This window comes from Acipenser ruthenus, chromosome 3 (genome assembly GCF_902713425.1).
Source record: "Acipenser ruthenus chromosome 3, fAciRut3.2 maternal haplotype, whole genome shotgun sequence".
Lineage (NCBI taxonomy): Eukaryota > Metazoa > Chordata > Actinopteri > Acipenseriformes > Acipenseridae > Acipenser > Acipenser ruthenus.
Genome location: NC_081191.1, coordinates 31,166,901 through 31,188,771, shown reverse-complemented (window position 1 = coordinate 31,188,771; position 21,871 = coordinate 31,166,901). Strand labels below are relative to the sequence as shown.

At 36.1% G+C, this 21,871-nt stretch overlaps 1 protein-coding gene across 1 annotated transcript in view; it reads left to right on the top strand.

Moving 5' to 3' along the window:
- The window catches only part of LOC117435270 (SNF-related serine/threonine-protein kinase-like), a 68,280-nt gene that overhangs the window by 9,847 nt on the left and 36,562 nt on the right, over positions 1 to 21,871 (top strand). Inside the window, exon 2 of the mRNA XM_034058313.3 lies at positions 7,708 to 8,420. Within this exon, the coding sequence (XP_033914204.1) occupies positions 7,832 to 8,420 (589 nt within the window). The 5' untranslated portion in view covers positions 7,708 to 7,831. The remainder of the gene's footprint in view (positions 1 to 7,707; positions 8,421 to 21,871) is intronic.

Below are 21,871 nucleotides of genomic sequence, written 5' to 3'. Positions count from 1 at the left end.
GGGTCGCTGATGCGCGGTGAGCCGTGGATTCCCCTGCCGACCTAAGCCCTCCCTACCCGGGCAGCGCTCAGCCAATTGTGCGCCGCCCCCTAGGAACTCTCGGTCACGGTCAGCTGTGACATAGCCTGGATTCGAACCAGCGATCTCCAGGCTATAGGGCACATCCTGCGAGGAGCGCCTTTACTGGATGCGCCACTCGGGAGCCCCATAGATCCGCCCCTGTTAATCACTAATTGATTGATTGTGTTCACTGTTAAATAAAACCAAAATCCTACAAGTCATATTCTACTTTTTTGTGTGTGTTTTGTGTGACAGGGAGGGGGCAAGTAGATTTTTAAGCATTTTTGTCGCATTTTTCCCTTGCACACCCCTGTAGCTACCAAATATACTGTAGGTTTAAACATACTTTCTTTCCAAACATTGTAATTGTTTAAATAAATAAATAATAATATTCCACAAACATTCATAGAGTCCTGTGGGTATTTCACTCACGAGTATAGCCGTAAACAACCAGCTCAACCTCTTTGGGGTCTTGTGGGTTATTCAGCTATCTTCATTCATCCAATAACTACAGTACTCTTATGAACATTCATGGTGTATCCTCGGAATTCTCAAGCTTGCATAGAAAAATCACATTATGTAAAACATTTATATGCAGTACTTCTATGTTCTTGCAGTGCAGCATGTCTTGTGAACAGGAAGTGGTTCTCAAGACAGCCACAGGGCGTACAATAGTATTAGATATTATTGTTCCACCATCAAGTAACAGTTTCTGTGTCTTTACCGCCACACCACTTTATTTGACAAACTAAAGCAATCTTTTTCCTGCAGTATTTTGCAGAAATGGTGTTCTTTAAAAAAAAAAAAAAAAAAAAAAAGTAACGTCACATATTTAGCCTACCGTGTTCCTTTGAATTTAAGATGCCCTTGAATTTAAGACGCAGCCCAAATTTCCCACCCTCAATTTGAGGAAATAAATAAATAATAAAAGAAATATGCATTTACAAAGATATAACCTCAATTACACGTATGGAGGCAGTTTGCGGCCGTCTGCTATCACACAGATCATTACAGTTATGAGCTGCTTCTCATTTCCAGTTGTGGTTACTCACACTTGTTTTTTTCTACTAATTTATGAACTGTGGTATTGCTTGGCATGTCGAGAAATACTGTGGTCTGATCACCTGTCCAAGCTGGTACTGTTTGTTAGAAATGTTGAAATTGTAAAAGCTGCTCTATGAATTCCTCAGGAAGCTAATGACACTTTTTTGAAAATGGCTGCCTGTCTGTCGTGGATGATTTGATCGGGCAATAACGTTTTGGTTTGTCTTTTTTCGGCACTAAGTCGCGTTGCTGCTTGTGTATTTGGGCAGATGTCTTTGTCTTTTCTCAGCAGTCAGTCACGTTGCTGTTTGTGTACTTGGGTGGTCACGTTTGCTGATTTTAATACACACATCACTATACTGTACTCTAATTAAAGATGCAGGCTATTTGAGAAGCAAAAAATGATTAAATGTGAAGGAATATGATATTTAAAAAGGGATAACAAGAGAAAAAAAAATGTTTAGTGACTTAAGGTAAATGTCACTTAAATCTGTACACTTTGATCCCAGTAACACATACAGAACACTTTAATGTAAGAATTACATTTGTACAAGTAAAAGTACTACAGGTTACAGTAAAACAAGCTTGCATACTGTACCTCAGGGAGTAACTAACAATTTATGAAAAGCAAATAGAAAAGAACATTGTTAATGTTATACACCAGCATTTAAAAGAAATGTGCAGTATTTCAATATTTCTGTACTCTCAATTTGCAGTTATAGCAAGCCATTGACAATGCAAGAGTATTAGGAAACTAATAACAAGAAACCTCTAACTGTTTTCACATGCCAGAACAGTAAGTTCACAAATCTGTCCTGTGAACTGTTCCTACTGTAAGCAGCCTATTCTCAGTTCACTTTGTAGCTTCCTGCCATGAGAGAGTAGCCTAACAGTAATTGTGAAGCAGTTAGAATTGGAGACAGGCTGGTTGGTCTTAGTTTTCATGAATTTAAACTATGGTACACATTGTTTCTGATTCATCTGCAATACTACTGTATGTACCCAAGGTCCAACTGAACATATTTCAGAAACAGTAAAAATGCATGAAGTGTTTTTAAAACAAATAAATACAATTTGATGTGGCAGGTCAGAAGCTGAGGCCAGCAGTAATGTGATGGGCAGATAACAAGAGCACATTGCTGTGTCATGATGATATTTCAAAAATAATACCTGGTTATGTGGCACTTTCCTTTCACTGAGAAACTTTATAATATTAAAACAGCAAATCTAGTCTTGATTTACTGCCACAGCGTAGGGATTCATGTTGGTTTAAACAACTAATGCAATTTAACATACTGTACCGTACAACCACACCTTTTCCAGTTCAGGGCAATCATTGGGTTGTGTAAGGATGCAAGGTGTGTTTCAAATAACCTTGTAGCCAAGATTCCTGTACTTTATCACAGGGCCATGTAATTGGGTTCAGTGTACAAGACAGAGAATTCTGTCAAAGTAATTTATTCCCTAGTAAATTGACAAGGACACCTCAAGTGCTGTGGGTTTCCTATGTACAAAATAAACAAGCCTGCACTTGTATGATTCTTTGTGTGTGAAGAGTGTCTGAGATGGAGAAACATTTTTCCCCTGGCATAGAATTTTGACTCCTATTGATCTAAAGCCTGATTTGCACAGGACTATAAATCACCACGTAAACAGGTGGTTTTGGAATTTTTACCGACATGAGTGAAATGTAATCCTGTGCAAACCGTCCATTTGTTTTTATCCCAGATAATTTTCTCAGAGGTCCTCCTAATTTTTTTTTTTTACAGGACATCGGGACCTTCTGTAAAATTTCAAACTCAAGCGTCCTGTGTCTTTTTACTCCTGTGTGAATCGATCATGTCAGTGTTGTGTTCGAATTGATACAGCATTTCCGGGGTATTCGCCTCAAACCAATACCAGCCTTCACAATAAACCTTAATATAATATTACAATTGGTACAATCTGTGCTGAGATTCTCCAGTTCAGTAAAACGCTATGATTGTGCATAACCAAGTTGGGGGTGGGCGAAAAATACAAAACATAATTGCAGACTCTTAAAAACATGTATGCTTTGAACGGTGCATGTGAAGATATGCATGGAAATACATATCGCTCAAAGAACGAAATGGTTATTCTAGCCTTTGGAAAAGAAGGTACAACGAAATGAGTTATTTACAACTGGTTCATTGTTTACAAGTCATGCACAAAAGTGCAGGGCTTGAAACTATCTTTTCCATGCAGTCACCATGGCTAGTGGCTGGAAAAATCCACCAGCCACACAGATATTTTACCAGCCAACATCATTCCGGGGGGTGATGACAACAAAAGATGCAAAAAAAAGCAACGTTTATAAGAACATAAGAAAGTTTACAAACGAGAGGAGGCCATTTGGCCCTTCTTGTTCGTTTGGTTGTTAGTAGCTTATTGATTCCAGAATCTCATCAAGCAGCTTCTTGAAGGATCCCAGGGTGTCAGCTTCAACAACATTACTGGGGAGTTGGTTCCAGACCCTAACAAGTCTCTGTGTAAAAAAAAAAAAAGCCTCCTATTTTCTGTTCTGAATGCCCCTTTATCTAATCTCCATTTGTGACCCCTGGTCCTTGTTTCTTTCTTCAAGTCGAAAAAGTCCTGTGGGTCGACATTGTCTATACCTTTTAGAATTTTGAATGCTTGAGTCAGATCACCGTGTAGCTCTTCTTTGCACTCTTTCTACAGCAGCAATATCCTTTTTGTAACGAGGTGACCAGAACTGTACACAATAGTCTAGATGAGGTCTTACTAATGCATTGTAAAGTTTTAACATTGCTTCCCTTGGTTTAAATTCAACACTTTTCACAGTATATCCGAGCATCTTGTTGGCCTTTTTTATAGCTTCCCCACATTGTCTAGATGAATACATTTCTCAGTCAACATAAACTCCAAGGTCTTTTTCATAGATTCCTTCTTCAATTTCAGTATCTCCCATATGATATTTATAATGCACATTTATATTGCCTGTGTGCAGTACCTTACACTTTTCTCTCTTAAATGTCATTTGCCATGTGTGTCCAGTTCTGAATGCTGTCTAGATCATTTTGAATGACCTTTGCTGCTGCAACAGTGTTTGCCACTCCTCCTATTTTTGTGTCGTCTGCAAATTCAACAAGTTTGCTAACCATACCAGAATCTAAATCATTAATGTAGATTAGGAATAGCAGAGGACCTAATATTGATCCCTGTGGTACACCACTGGTTCCCTCGCTCAATTTTCTCCTCTAATCAGTACTTTCTGTTTTCTACATGTTAACCACTCCCTAATCCATGTGCATGCATTTCCTTGAATCCCTACTGTGTTCAGTTTGAGAATTAATCTTTTATGTGGGGATTTGTCAAAAGCTTCCTGGAAATCTAAATAAACCATGTCTCATGCTTTGCAATTATCCATTGTTGCTGTTGCATCCTCAAAAAAAATCAAGCAGGTTAGTTAGACACGATCTCCCTTTCCTAAAACCATGCTGACTGTCTCCCAAGGTCCTGTTACCATATAGGTAATTTTCCATTTTGGATCTTATTATAGTTTCCATAAGTTTACATATAATAGAAGTCAGGCTTATTGGTCTGTAGTTACCTGGTTTGGTTTTGTCTCTCTTTTTGTGGATTGGTATTACATTTGCATTATGAGCAGTCTCAACAGGGTCTGAAACAATCAGCTTCATTAATGAAGATATAGCTTCTGAGATGTGTTGGGCACCTGCCCTCTCCACAGACTGCATGCGCACAAACTGCACAGTCACCAGCCCTTTCTGGCAGAGTCATAAAGCTGCTCTTCTATAACAGCGCTATCATTTGAACCATCTGACATCACTGACAGGAACTTTGCACCTTTTATTTTCTCTTACAGGTGCCGCCTTTCTACCTCAGCAATGTAGTGCCTAAATACTCTTGCTTGTTTGTCATTCCTGTCAGTACTCCTAAAAAGCTATTTTCTATTGTCACACTTTCTGACTGAGGATCTGCTAAGCATTAACTTACTATGTTTTTTCAAGCTTTAAACAAGTCAGTTCAAGATAAAATTGATTCCAGTAAATAGTAAATTAACCAAAATTCATCGTTAAGGATACGATTTTGTCACAGTGATTTTTAGTATATTTCACGAGTTGCGGGAAAAAAAGTATTCACAAAAATGTCATGGAAAGGTCACTAAATAATGTAGGTTTAGCTACATCAACATACACAAGAGCTTTTAAATAGTACACAAAAACCACGGTAAAAATCACACAGGCAGCAACGTGTCAAAGAAACGGGGCATCACAGAGATCAGAAAAAAGACCAGAAACAGATAAACCTCGTTTTATCTACAGTTTGCAGTAAATAAAAAAGATGTTCAACAGCAATCTAAAGTATTTTGTTTAGCAATGTTTTGTTTTAGAGAAAGCGAGTATTTATTTTCAACAGACTACTTGGGTACACTAGCTACATTGTATAAAAATAAGTTTCAAGAAATGTAATTAATATTTTTTTGAAGATGCAAGCCCACTTTGTTTCAAAAAATAAATTAACAAGCGCTGTATGTGAAGATCACAACCGAGAGTTTATAGTAACATATGACCTGTTCATTTACATGTTCGCTCAGCTGATACAAATCTCATTCGCTGACATACATAGCTACACGTAAATGCTGTGTGCATACACAACCAAACAGTACAGACTCACATTTATATTTTCAGTGCATGGCATAGTGCATTGTAAAGGAAATAAAGGCAGTGCCTAGTCAAATGTGTTTTTACATCAATTTCCAAGATTTCATCGACTTTTGTTCAAATTTCAAAGAATTTCACGATTTCTGTGACAATCGTATCCTTATTCATCGTGAGAGTTTACTTTATTTAACGTGGTTGCATTATAGTTTACTAGCAATCATTTGAATCCTTTTTTCAGAGCTTGTACCACGCAAAACAGAAAATATTGTACGTACTATCTTGTAGCACAACAACAACAACAACAACAACAACGTGTTGGACCTGGGGCACTTCATAATATACAATGTGTTTTAAAACAGCAATCGCTGTACATAAATTAAAACTTCACCGGTTACACTTTCAGTGAGGTTAATATACTCAAATTGATTACATCTGCTCAGCAGTTGATACCCATGCGTTCTCCTTTTTCATCTGATCTTATAATCGGCTCAATCGGATAAACACTGAGCAGCTTCTCGACAAACAACCGGTCATCCATTTTGGCGTTTGTAATAACCATAGCAACAAGGTCAGCGATGATTTGAGCAGGGCGATTGCTGGTAGAAAGTATAAACTGCACAGCGACACTACAGACTGTAGTACAGTGATGATCGCCAGTCGAGCGATGTTAAGTGTACAAAAATGTACCTGCTACTGTGGCGTAGAAGTATATGAAATTTACCTGCCACAGACCAAATTAACCCGCGTTTGGCGGGTGTTAATTTCGAACCGTGAAAGTGCTTTCTCTGGCCACATCACATTTCGTTTTTAATTTACTGACTCGTTGATAAACTAAACCACGTCTGCGAGGTTACTAGACGTCCGTTGCTTTTGACCAGCTCTGAGGACACATGTTTTTTAGTCCCATGCAAATCATGCTTAAGAGTGTGTTGTGTTTTATATATATATATATATATATATATATATATATATATATATAAATATGAACTTGCATACTGTAGTACCATAAAGTCTGATGTGTGCACAGCAGAAGGAATCTGACCCTCTGGTTTGGATTAGTCTTTGAGTGCTGCATCTCCAGTCATAAATGTTAACCAGTTATTTTTTTGGTTTACAATTGTTATAGGATATCGTCAATTTCTGTTCTTGTACAGATATGCACAAAATACAGCTGGAATAAGTGATGCAGTACAATTACAATTCTTTATTACTATTGTCACCCATTACAATTAGAGGTTTCTTGTTATTAGTTTCCTAATAATCTTGTATTGCCAATGTTTTGCTAGAAGTGCAAATTGAGGGTAAAGAAATATTAAACTCCTGCACATTTCTTCTACATGCTAGTGTGTAACATTAACATTGTTAGTTATTCATTGATTGAGATACAGTATGCAAGCTTGCTTCACTGTAGCCTGTAGTGGTTATTAGCAAGCGCTCAAGTTCTGTGTTGTCTTAATAATGGATTATTTTTTCATACAATAAAGTTACATGATTAATTAAGTAGCCAATCAGAAAAGTACAGAAGGTGGTAAAAGATAAGACTAGGAGTTTGAATTTACATTCATCATCAAACTATCATTTAGATTACTATTATATAGGTTAATATAAAATCCTGATGATGATGATGATGATGATGATGATGATGATGATGATGATGATGATGATGATGATGAAGAAAACACTGTAAAGTACATACATGCCATGGAATTTGCAGAAGTCGCGTCATCTTGGAACAGACAGATTCTTTGTGTAATTTTTTCCCCCCTGACTGAAGGTGCATTTCTAAGCATCTTTTGAGTGATGTGATGAGAATTGGCACTAGCTTTGAAACAGCTGATGTGTGTGTTGGAGTGGGGATGGTTTGAAATTGCCTATGGCATGCTGATAGAACTACAGGCTTATTGTTATCAATTAACCTTTTTTTTCTTATTTCCTGTTGCAGGTCTGTTTGAAACCTAGCAACATGGTCTCCTCACTTGCATATGTGCTGAAGTAAGCTGGTGACTCCCAACACTATAAAAGTTTCCTCGGACCCTTCGTCTGACACTTCATCGCAGGGAACCGGCATGGCAGGATTCAAACGGGGGTACGATGGGAAGATCGCTGGACTGTATGACCTGGATAAGACCTTGGGCCGGGGCCATTTTGCAGTTGTCAAGCTGGCCCGGCATGTGTTCACAGGGGAGAAGGTGGCAGTGAAGGTCATCGATAAGACCAAACTGGACTCTGTGGCGACCGGTCACCTGTTCCAGGAGGTGCGCTGCATGAAGCTGGTGCAGCATCCCAATATCGTGAGGCTCTACGAGGTCATCGACACACAGACCAAGCTCTACCTAATCCTGGAGCTGGGTGACGGTGGAGACATGTTTGACTATATCATGAAGCATGAGGAGGGGCTCAGCGAGCAACTGGCCAAGAAATACTTTGCCCAGATCGTCCACGCCATCTCCTACTGTCACCGGCTCCATGTGGTACACAGGGATCTCAAGCCTGAGAACGTGGTCTTCTTTGAGAAACAGGGGCTGGTCAAGCTCACAGACTTTGGCTTCAGTAACAAGTTCCAGCCTGGCAAGAAGCTGACCACAAGCTGCGGCTCGCTGGCTTATTCAGCACCTGAAATCCTGCTGGGGGACGAGTATGATGCTCCTGCAGTTGGTAAGTGTCACCCATGAGGTTTATTTTAAAGAGAACTGGATAGCCGCTTTATAATTTGAACCAACCTTCATTGTCATTTATTCCTTGACAACTGTTGATTTTAACAGTTGTTCCCATTTATTACACTATTTATATATCTACAGATTAAATGGGCCTACTTGGATATAAAACCACAAAGCTTGAAATCAGCTGCTGTAAACCCTGAAGTGAGCAATTAGTTACCAAGTGCCGTATAGCCCCAGCTTGTAAAACACATTCTTTGGTTGGCTGAACGATGTAAATTGCAAATATAATTTCTCAAATAATTGATTGCAGCAGAATACTGGTGTTGGCAGTAATAAGCAAAAAATATGAGCCGTTTACAAGAGCTGTAGGACAACCTCTTGGGGTTATAAAAGTATTGCCATGTGCATTGTCACAACCTGTGAGATGTGAGGATGAGAAACTTTGATCACAATAAGCTATTAAGACAATAAGACGTTTTTTCAACAGCGTGTATAAAGGTCAGTCACAATATCTAAATCACAATATTGTAGTTGAAAAAAAAAGTATTTGATCTTTTATTTTTTGCATTTTTATACATAAAACATCCCTTGAAAGATTGCATGGTTATATAATTATTCTTCTAGAATGAATATGAAGGACTACTGTGCAAGGTGAGCCTCCTGATTTCAATGTACTGTGACCAATAATACAATTGTCCAGCCCTGAAATGTTAATATGTGCCTTCTTGCATTTGGTCAATACCGTGACACTCCAGTTTCTCTTAAGGATTAATATGTGGTTAAATTTCAACCCTTTCACTTTTAAAACTGCTGAGTGTTACATTATAATGAACTGTCTTTGCCAGCTGGTCTGCAGAAGGTTGGTTCATTGTTAAAAGGGCTGACTTATGACAAAAGTCACTAAAGGACAAAAAAAGTTAAAATAGTGAAAATTGAAAGGGTTGCAGTACAGTATCACAACCACATATATACAATATGTGTGATTGTGTATTGTAGACTGGGGTTTGTTTTGCGCAGATGGAAAATTTGCCTTCCTATACTCAGTAGTCATGGTAACCATCGATGGCATCATCAAGGTTTCTTTAGTGTGGAATTGTCTTGGAAAGTATGGAAAATATCTGCAGGACTCCAGACTGTGACTAAAAGGATTTTCGATGTGACTAAACATTTTGGCAGCTGTTTTTTTTGGAGACAAAAAATGCCACCGCTCCCTTTTTTAAAAAAAATGTGTATTTATGAATGCACTATGACGTGGATATGAAAGCTGTGTGATGGTTATGAGTTTTCTTTCACAGCACTTCATCTTGTAACTAAATCCTTGGGTGCAATTCATTAAAACATCACAAAATAGGGTTACAGACTGCAGACCGTCCTATATCATATTCCACTTGACATGATAACGTTTGAGCCCTTTATTAAAATACATTTTAAAAATTCATACTCGCTCACTGCAGAAATAAAATAGCTCATTCAAACAATCCCCTCCCTCTCTGAAATTCTGGCCTTGAAAGTTGTTAGATCCCAAACATCATCTACTGTACATTAATTCTGAGCCAGGCAATAGGTTTTATATACATAAACTTTACACGCTGAGCTTAACTAGTGACCATGTAATGGATGTAGAACAATGTTATCTATTTACACATTCAAACAATATAAATTGGAATTGTAGAATAGGTTTTGTATACATCCTGACTTCAAAATTGGAACATTTCTACATTTATAAAAAAGCAAAACCGACTATAGAAAGTCGGCTAACCACAGTGAAAATGCAGTTTTGCCATTTATACTAATTTTCCAAACATGGGGGGAACAAAACGCCTATTAATACTTGGTTTATGACCTTCTAAATTATCTGAATAAACTGTAAAAGAGACAAAACAAATTGGAGATGGAAGGGAACATTGTTTTGCAAGCTAATATCCTAACGTTAAATGCCCTCTGTCTGAGAAGCTTGATTGTTAAAGTGACAAACAGTTTAACAACTGTTGAAGCGAAAGTCTAATTTTCCCAACATTTTGCTTGATCCAGTTTTCTTTTTTTTTTTTTTTTTTTTTTTTTGTTTTGCGCAGGTACCACGCAATGCGGTTTGATGAATCCAAGCACATCTTCAAGGATATAACTCTTATTCTGTTCTCCAGTGTTTGGCCAGTAATATCGGTCTTGACCTATTTTATTCATACATTTAACTGCAACACAGTCACCTCTTTCAGTGGTTGCCATGCCTATGATGGTTAAATATCTTCGTCATAATGCACAATACACCACTGATTAATAAGGTCATCTGCTAATTCTTGTCTTGGCGTAATGATTTCACCCTGACCTTTGTCATCCATCTGGCACTCAGTTGGTTGTAATCATGGGCATGTTCTTAACCTTAACTTTCATCGCATTATGAAAGAAGTGTCACCGTCACATTTTTACTCCCTTGGCATTCTTTCAGCATTTTCTCAGTAACCCTCCCTAGAGAATCTATGGTTATTTTATTTATTCTGTATAACATCTTTCTGTATTTTTCCGTTGGTCTTTCCAGCATTCTTATCTTTTTTTCCTCAAGGAACTTTGCTTTTTCTGTGGCCTTTATGGTCTTTCTTCTTTGGAAGTATTCTCTTCTATCTGTCTTCCAAAGACTTTTTCGAGAGGTGATGATTCATGCATTTGGACCTGGCCTGCTCCAGATACAGCGGGCGTTCCTGCACTTATTACCATGATTTACAGGATGTGGTTGTGTTGATGGTGGAGTGACAGTGGTCAGGTCTTTTAGTTGTCTGTTCTGTTTTTTATGAAAAGCCCTTTTCCAATTCTTATATGCCTCTGTACTTTATCTGACATTTCACTTATTGGTATATATTTACTTCTTTCCCTTTCCATTGCTAGGTACTTATTTTGTTTCCAGATCATTTTTTCTCCTGTCCCTGTATCTTCTAACTTCTCTGCATTGCTCATCTTGGCTTTCTTTTACCTTGCATCATGTCTGTAAAAATTATTACGACAGCTTTTATACACACAAATACACAGCTCAGCCTTACACAAAGACATCTCAGTGATATCTTAACTACCAGCTCTGAGAGAATCTGGATTCAGAGAGAATGTAAAACTGATTGTAACCATATGTGTATCTATATAATGGTCTGTTAGTGTTATTAATTATTCGAAGTATACAAGTAAATAAATACAAGTCATAACCAACACTAACTTCTCACAACCGACATATTTTCTTGTTTTTGAGAAGTGTCGGTTATGAGAAATTTCACTTTTGTCATTTTAAACAAACCAGGGCATCCATTGTTTTCTAATGACAATGTAATAACAACAATGAGGAAAAAGTACATTTACATTCAATACATGTACATTTCATAAATATTTATTTCCTTATATTTCTAGAGGTGTTGGTTATGAGCTACACAACTGTAGCACTAGTGAGTTAAACAGTAATATTTTAAAAATAATGAAGAGCTAATTTACCTCTGCCTACAGTCCTTCCCTCTGGAAACTCTTGGCCTTTTCACCTTGTTTGAAAAACTTTACTGATATATGTTTATTATTTCTACACAGTCAGTCAGTGGGTGACGGTTTTGAGATTTTGTGTGGAAATCTCTGGGACGTACATAAAATGGCGTATAAATACAAAATGAAATAGCTTTTCTCATATTTAACGTTTGTTTTAGAGACAACTTAAATCCTTTCAGATTTTTGTATAAAAACATAAAATTATAATCCAATGTATAAAATGTAACTCTGAAAGATAAAAATCAAACTCTGGGACAAGTTGGTTTAAAATATGAAAGTACAAAACAAGGCTAAAACGTATTAAGTTATTGTGCAGAGTAGATTAAAATGTTACCTTTCTAAAAAGAAAATGTTTCAATAAGAAATTCATTTGTTTTGAAAAAATATGACAGCAGGACACCAAGTTACATAGTTAATTGAAAATTCCCCAAATACAAGATCATGAGCTGATATTTCTTTTTAAAACTGCACCCCTTCTGTCTGGAGTATTCCTTTTTTAAATTTTCGTTCTACTGAATGGCAGCACTATTGCAATAGAAGGCATAATAATCTGATTAAATAATTCTTTGAAACTGTTGGTTTAGGACTGAACACCAAGCAGTAGTCTTAATTCTTAAAACTTTTAATTACACGTCTTTGGATGCTTGGTCATCACTTTGGAAACACACAAATTGTCTCTTCTATTTGGCAAAGTTATACATAATCCAATGTAGTCTGCATTGTAAATGTTTATCGCATTACCATTTACCATCTCGGCATAATTGTGTGCCATATAAAATGTTTATAACCTCTAAAACACAGAACCTCAAGATAAAACCATAATTTATTATTATCGGAGCATTTTACTTTCATTTTTATTTTTGCATTTCTGAGTGAAAGCAGAACACATAAAATACTTGATTGTCATTTGGAAGTGTAATGCTGAAAAAAAACACCACACATTTAGGGAATTAAAAATGAAATGTACTGTACCTTGATTGTAGCAGAAAAATTGCCATTCTCTAAACGTAGGCCTAGCTCTGATTGTGCTAATGTACAAGAATGGTTTGGAAATATCTAAAATATGACAGCAGGCTTGCTGTGGTGTATTTAATATTGTAAATAACAGAATGAACTCGCTGAACTTTTAAACTTGTTTTTAAATAAAAAAATAAACGGTAACATGTAAACGAACAGCAAGCCCTGTCTCTGTTACAGTACATGCGGTCAGATCAGGACTTCACTAGCATAGGAACTGCAGCATGCTATTTCCCATATTGCAACTGTACACAGTTAAAGGTATAGGCCTAGACACCAAAATTAGATTAACCTGCTGAGTTAATTGAATTCATCAGCTGCATAGATGAACTATTCAGCAGAATGAAGCATCAAACAGGTGAGCGCAAACATTAAGCTTCTGTTTTCGTATCACTTTAGTGTTTTAGCAAGTTGTTGCATTTTTAAGCAGTTTAAATGTGGTACAACCAATTTGCTCCTAAAGTGGCACCCAGCAATTGGATTTGGCTCCTAAAACAAAACGTTTGTCAGGAGCCCTGTATCGGGGTGATTTATTTTTATGTGTTTTTAGTAGTGTTGTCTGAAAAAATAATTGTAAAGTAGCCTAGTTTAATACATACAAATACAATAAATACATGCACATGTGAGTGTGTCTGCACTACTGAAAGGCCCTGTTGCTTAGAGTTTTTTGGGCTATCTGCAAACTTTTGTACATTCATAAAGCTAATAAAGTGCTCCCCCTTTGTAATGCTATAGTCGGGAGCCATGGTTAAGAGATTGTGCTATTTGTGTTCTGCCTTAACGAGACTACTAGTGTTAGTGTAATGGCATTATGGGGCAAATGGGAGCCATGGCCGTACCGCCTTCTAACCTGTTCCACAGTATAAAGGGCTGCCTTTATAAAGGGGAGCACTGTATCAGTACTGTTGCAGTTGGCAATATGTGTGCATGTTTGGCCACCTTTTTTATTTAATTACATTTTTTTTTTTTTAGTAAAATGTCACTAAAATTCCCCATGCACTTATAGAGCTTGCAGTAGACTGGGAGAGGTGAGTTGAGCAATAGGAAATGAAGGCAGGTAGATGTTAAAATACAGGAAATATATTGCACAAAAAGTGACATGGTAAATTTGAAAGAAAAAATTGCTGACATAGGTTGTATTTCACCTGCTGCACCCCATTCTTGCAGCATATAACCTGCACAATGCGTAATTTAGGCTATTCGTTTTGGTGTTTTCATTTTATATTTTTACTACCAAAACTGGTGCAATTGCAATTCATAGAGGCTACCCCAAATACAGAACTTACTGTATTATAGAACACTGTTTAAAAAGGTGTTGTTTTTAAAACCATATCTCTACAATTTACTGCACCATCCACTGCATCAACCTTTGTACAGTACATCTTGCACAATGGAAAAATCTATTCGTGCAACTTGATAGTAATTACAAACTTATTACTGCTATCACTGTGCTTTAGGTCTGCTAAACAGCTGCCTTTTTCAATTACTCAGAGCTGGGTTCTGCAAGGGCATCTCTAGTCTAATGTGGATCTGTTCTCTTAACCAAGCTGCCACTTACAGTCGACTTGGCTGCTGCTGATTCATTCATTCAGTATTGGGTTTTAAACACCTACTAAAATTACATTTAATCTGTTCAACAAAATTACTTGTGCTCCAAGTCTTACTGTATTTGAACAATCAATTATGTGAGCTTGGAGCTTGAGCTTAGTACGTGTGTGTGTGTGTGTGTGTGTGTGTGTGTGTGTGTGTAATTATATATATATATATATATATATATATATATATATATATATATATATATATATATATATATAAATTACAGTGCCTGCACCCCCTTTCAAAATGTTCACCTTTTGTTGCCTTATAGCCTGGAATTAAAATGCATTAAAATCATATTTTTTTCATTTATCTACACATCCTACCCCACAACTTCCAAGTGAAAAAAAATATTCTAGAAATTTGTAGAGAAAATTAATTAAAAATAAAAATGGCAACTTTGCAATAGTTACAGGCTTTTACGGCCAAGACTGGTCAAAGTGTGCATGTGACACAAATATCCCAAGCACTCCACAAATCTGGCCTGTGGTAGGGTGGCAAGTAGAAAGCCATTACTCAAGAAAGCCCACCTTGAATCCTCTTTGAAGTATGCAGAAAAACACTCGGGAGATTCTGTAGCCATGTGGCAAAAAGTTTTGTGGTCTGACGAAACTAAAATGGAACTTTTTGGCCTAAATGCAAAGCGTTATGTTTTTGCGCAAACCCTACACAGCGCATCACCCAAAGAACACCATCCCTACTGTGAAGCATGGTGGTGGCAGCATCATGTTATGGGGATGTTTCTCATCGGCAGGGACTGGGGCACTTGTCAGGATAGAAGGGAAAATGAATGGAGCAAAGTACAGAGAAGTCATGACAGCATAAGTCATACAGCATGACAAGGACCCAAAACACACAGCCAAAGCTACATTGGAGTGGCTAAAGAACAAAAAGGTAAATGTCCTTGAGTGGCCCAGTCAGAGCCCCGACCTAAATCCAATTGAAAATTTGTGTCATGACTTGAAGATTGCTGTCCATCAACGCTCCCCAAGGAACTTGACAGAGCTTGAATAGTTTTGTAAAGAAGAATGGTGTGTAGATAAGTGGGGGGGAAAAAAATCCTCATTTAAATGCATGAAACTCCGAGGCACTGACAAAATAAAATGTGAAAAAAGTTCAATCAAAGGGATGTAGACTTTCTATAGGCACTGTGTGTGTGTGTGTGATTATTTATTTATTTATTTATTTATTTATTTATTTATTTATTATATATATATATATATATATATATATATATATATATATATATATATATATATATATATATATATATATATAATTATATATACGCACACACACAGTTGTAGTCAAAAGTTACCCCAATGGAAATTTAGATTTCTAGAAATGTATCGAAAACAAAGAATTTTAGGAAAAATCGTTTGTAGCAAAAGTTTTTCTTTTGTGGATGAAGAAAAAAAAAAAAGAAGAAATAGCTGTCTACAATTACTTAAGCTTTTTTTTTTTGCAAAACTCCAAAAATTCTAATTCAAAAGTATTCATACCCTGACAAGGAAAATGAAATGAATAGCTAGTTGAGGCACCTTTAGCAATAATAACCTCTTTTAAAAGATTACGATATTTGTCAGTGAGCTTTTGGTGATTTTTTTGACCATTCTTCAATGCAAAATTGTTCCAGTTCATTCAAATTCCAAGGACTTCTCTTGTACACTGCCTTCTTCAACTCGCAACTCGTACCAAAGATTCTCAATCTGATTTAGATCGGGACTTTGATTAGGCCATTCCAGAACCTTAATTTGAACGATTCTGAAGTAGATTTTGATGTGTGCTTTGGATCGTTGGATTGCAAAAAAATTGCTGAAATAAATAATTGTTAATTGAATATTTCTTGTAACTTTTTTTCTTCATCCACAAAAGCAAACCTTTTGCTACAAAATTTTTTTCCTAAAATTCTTTGTTTTCGATACATTTCTAGAAATTATAAATTTCCATTGGGGTATGTAAACTTTTGACTACAACTGTGTGTAATATAGTGTTAATATATATAATATATATATAATATAGTGTTAATATATATAATATGCTAATTTCAGGGTTTTGCAGGGGTCTAATGCTGCGTATCCTGGGCCTAAATAAGTGTATAACATTGTTCATTTTTTATGATTTTTAGGCATAGAGATTTAAAGAGCAAGTAAAAGTTACTTATGTGTCTATAAAAAGTAATTACAATTTTTTTTTATACTAGTATTTTAAAACCACAAACTTGTCTTTTGCAGACAGTAAATTTTAAAGTAAAATTCACATATTTAAGCAAACTGTTTGGTTTTGCAATAATTTATTACACACAGAAAAAAGTCATGAAAGACAGAACCAGACACTAATGAAACAGAAATGATATTTCAGGCACAAAAACAAACAGTGTCACAGTTATCTGGTTTAGTTTTATCTCCCATAATACCAAGTGAGCCAGAAGAGAAGATTGTGAAGCAATTTCTAAATTTCACATAAGAAGCAGTATTAATTCTTAGTAAATTTGAATAGAGAAATGCTAAGCCATAAGCTGTTTTTTGTTTTCTATTTTTCCATGTATTTCATTTTTTCTTTTGCATTTTATACAAAAAAAAAACACAAAACAAAAACACATTTAATTTTCTAAATATTCATGGAAACAACAGTCCTTACATTTATTTTTAGTCTTCCAAGACTAAGTATACATACTTTCCAATGGCGCTGTTTCGCATTAACTGCCGAGCCCGAGAATGGGAATTTCGAATACTGTTGACAAAAGTTTGTTTCAGAAGTTTGTTTTGTTTTCTGTACACATTAATGTACACATTAATGCGATTTCTACAGTAAGTTGTATTTTTTTTCATTTTAATATTTCAGTTGTTAGCTGTTGCTTGATTAAAATAAATAATAAATAATGTTTTGGCACATTTACTTGAACAACGTAGCTTGGAAGTAAAAGTCCATTACATAAGTATCAAGTTATAGGTATATGAAATGAAAAAAATATGGAAATCATATTGGAAAAGAGTAATGTTGAAACAGAAAATAACTTCTGGTCTACAAATTACGTTTCTATACACAATTGGTTTTGGATGTTATTCAGAGTCAAACACGTTCATAACTAACTTGTGATGGCTGGTTTAGTGTACTTTAGATCCCCACCCCATAGTATGTATACAGCAAGCCACATTCTTGTACAGCAAGTCATGTTGTAAATAACACCTGCATTACCACAGTAATTGCAGGAATGGCTGTTGCTCAGCTAAGCTGTCAGTGTGCAAAAGGTTTGTCTATTTGTAAACTACTACATTATCTGCTAAAGGACATTCCTTTCAATTCATAAAGGTGTGTTGGCTTCAACACTTTGCGTGTATGTTCCTGATTCAGTGGGTGGGATCTGATGGAAGGGCTTGCCACAAACATGCTTTGTGGAATGCGAGTGTGTGGGTTGTTGCCTTCTTGTCCTGGAAGTTGCCTTCCATTGAAGTACTAATTATGGGTTTTCTAGGTAGATTAAAGGATTATGGGACATTCAGCAGCACTGCACCCCCTCCCCCTGGGAAAATTTTAAATTTGCCTTGGAGACAATTTGTATTTTGTTTTTGATTGATTGCCTATCTAATAATATGGCTGTAAATGTAATTGTAAAGATATTTCTTGATACTTTTTTTTTTTTTTTTTTTAATTGGAAAAACAATATTCTGCTGGTGTATTGCACAGGAAATGCCTATTGTATATGTTCAACTTTTATTAAAGGAATTTGTTGCTATCTAAGGTTTTGATGTTTCATTGCATGTTTCTTTTGAAAATGTTTTTCCTTTCCGAATTGTACAATGTGTTTTATTAAATTTAAGTTTCTCAAATAATGTTTTTTTCAAGTGTACTGTGGTTACAACAGCGATACCAATATAGAATACGATTGTGATATAATACCTACAGATTTTATAACATTGTAGTCATATGACTTTGAAGGGATTCAACAGCAGTATTCAAATGTTGTTGTGAAGACTAGTCATTTACATTTACAAACCCATTTTTTATCTAGATTGAAACTAATTCAGTATATTTCATTTATTTATTTATTTATTTATTTATTTTTGTATTCATTCATTCAGTCAGTCAGTCTTATTTACAGGTATGTTCTCATTTCCCCAAATACCCGTGCAACACCTGAAGTATAAACTTAGCTGTTTTGTCTACTGTAGATCCTCAATTTATTTTTTTTGTAAGCTTCTCATCTCTGTGTTGGCTTACATAGTGGCTTTAAGAGGGTTTCATTCTGACCAATTTGCTTTTGTTACCCTAAGTGCCTCCTTGTGGCCTGTGTTGATACGATGCATTCTATTGCCCATTAGCTGTTTACAGTACTCCGACTGGAGATGATGTGAGGTTAAGGAGAAATGAAAAGTGTTTTGGAATGAAGGGGAAGCAGAGCCTGGAGAAAAGAATCGGGTAGAAAAAGAGACATACAGTTAGGGATGTCACGGTATCAAATTGATGGTATGGTAACCGTCAAATATACCATGGTTATCGTTGTTTCGCGGTATAGTGTCATTCTTTTGTAATCCGTTTTTAAATGGCTATTTAAAGAAATACACTGTGGTAAAGTCATTTTTTAACAAAAAAAAAAAAAACTTTTACTTTAAAGTTTTAAAACAAATCTTAATGTTAAATTGCTGTAGTTAAATTTCTGCTACAAAACTTGTTGAGAAAATAAAAAGTTTCCATGAAATTGAAAAACAAAATATTACAGCAGAATGTCTATTTAATTATACCACACTAATGAACTGGTCTGGCGTTGAAATCTCCATTTGCAAATGAAAAAGGTGCTATACATTGTACAACAAATCAAATTACAGAGGCAGGAGGTTGTTTTAATAAATTTGCACACACCTGCATACATATTGGAATATTGAACGTGTAAATAAATAAATGTTAATGTACAGCAAGTTATTTTAACAAGAAGGAAGTTTGCTAGTCAGTGTGCTTGCTGTTAACAGCAACACGACTGCATACTTATTTTATTACAGTATCTGAGTTAAACGGAACAGCAAGGTGGACAGATGTTGCAGATTGAAGATTTACATTTTAAATCAGCAATGTATATTGCTGATTTAAGACATTGTCTAGATCTGCATAAAAGAAAATTCACAATTCAAATTTCCTCTTGTGGAGGTATTACTTCGTAAAGTAAGGAGGCTGTGTGGTCCAGTGATTAAAGAAAAGGGCTTGTAACCAGGCGCTCCCCGGTTCAAATCCTACCTCAGCCACTGACTCACTGTGTGACCCTGAGCAAGTCACTTAACCTCCTTGTGCTTCGTCTTTCGGGTGAGACGTAATTGTAAGTGACTCTGCAGCTGATGCATCGTTCACACACCCTAGTCTCTGTAAGTCGCCTTGGATAAAGGCGTCTGCTAAATAAACAAATAGTAATAATAAAGATTACAGTGATTCCACTAAACAATAAAAAATGGTGGTGAAAATGCGCTTTCTGTGTGTGAACAGCCTGATTTTCAAGAGGCAAAATAAAAACTAGGTTGCAAAGGGGGGTAGGGTATCTACAGTAAAACAGTACAGTTTACACATGCTACATAAAAACATAATTTGATTTATATTTTCCTAGGACATCTGGCAGCTTACTTAAATAATATACGTAATAATAAAGTTGTGTACTTACTGTTCATGAGCCACTTGTCTCGTGGGATTTTTTTAAGAATCTATTCTGTGGTGGAAAGGTATAATCCTTATGCAGCTGTATTTTCTTTGTGATGCAGTAGCAATACGGTACGATCTTGGCAAAACCGAACATGCAACACAATTTGTTTTGTTTAGCACTGGGACAAATTACGCAGCTTGAATTGAAATGTATTCTATACACGTCACAGAATTTATAAATGAAAATATAGAAACTACCATGCAAATGAAACCACTGCATTAATGAGGCGTGGAATAAATAAAAACACGCATTACTCTTCAAATTAGTGTTCAAACTATTTTCTTGGAGGGATCTGCTGTTTGCACAAAATCTCACCCTGAGTTTGTTGTACTGTAATCCTAGAGTTTATGCACGTGCTGCCGGAGGCCCTGAGTCTTGGCTACGTCAACATAGTAAAATATATTTTTATTTCTCGATTTGTTTTAAATGTGGTGTTCTATAAGTTAGAAATTTTATTTTTAAGGTTTGCTATCCGACATCAGGAAACAAACAAAACTCCAAAATGATGGTGCGGCTCCCCGCTGGCTAAACAGTGAATACAAAAACGCGCCGATACCGTGAACTCGGTAATCATGGTATAGAAAAATGGTTGCGGTTTCAAAACTGTGGCAGTTTATACTGCTGTTTACCATAAAACCGGTATACCATGACATCCCTGCATACAGTATAATGCAGCAAATTGAGTTACCTTGGCATGCCGGACTGCAAGAAAATGTCAAAACTGTAAGCTCTGTCGTATATTACTATTGTACAGTATGTACTGTATCTTCTTCATTACGAGTTGGTTACATACAAGCGTACAGCAAACACACAGCTTCACAATCCATGTATTCACTTCACATAGCATCACAAGGCTGGTTTCAAATGAGAAAGTGGCACTGTGGATCTGAGTTCTATAGGTAATTTTATTCCAGTCTGAGTGAGCAGCATTTCTTCCCATCGTACTTCTCCCTTTTGGCATTTTGAAATATTTAGTCATGCCAACATTTCTTCAGGAATAAACACATTTAAACTCCTGCAACAGACTATTTAAATAGACAGGCAGTTTATTATTCACCCCTTTTAAAAAGGATCTGGCTCCAGTGAAAACTCTCTATTCTTTGGTGTACAAAGCACAATGATGTTCTAATTGAGCACACTGAAGTATACGTTTACAAATCCTGTTAAACATTATATCTGTTTTTGTAATATCCCTTTACTTGCGGTCATGTGTATCATGTCCCCATAATCCAGTGTTGCACCAGGCCAGGCTGCAGAGTTGCCCAATGTAAAGTTCAAAAGGACTTTGTATTAATAAACCAGTAATACAAGGATCATGGGATACATTGGTTGAATGGTACAGTATGAAATCAAAATACTGTAACAATACCCCTAAGCCTCCAAGACAGTGTGACTGGTTGCTTTCTGTAAGATACAATATTATGGATCTCACAGAATGATGCTAAAACCTAACTACAGTACAAGGCCCTTTTTACAGAATGATTGTTTTGGTGTAGTATTTAGTGCTGGGACATATATCAGAATATTCAAACAAATATTTTTTGACACGTATTCGGATATAAAAATGCCGTGTTCGTATTCGCTATAAATGACAAAAATGCCTTGCACTTATTTACCGTATCGCCAGAATTTATGCAAAA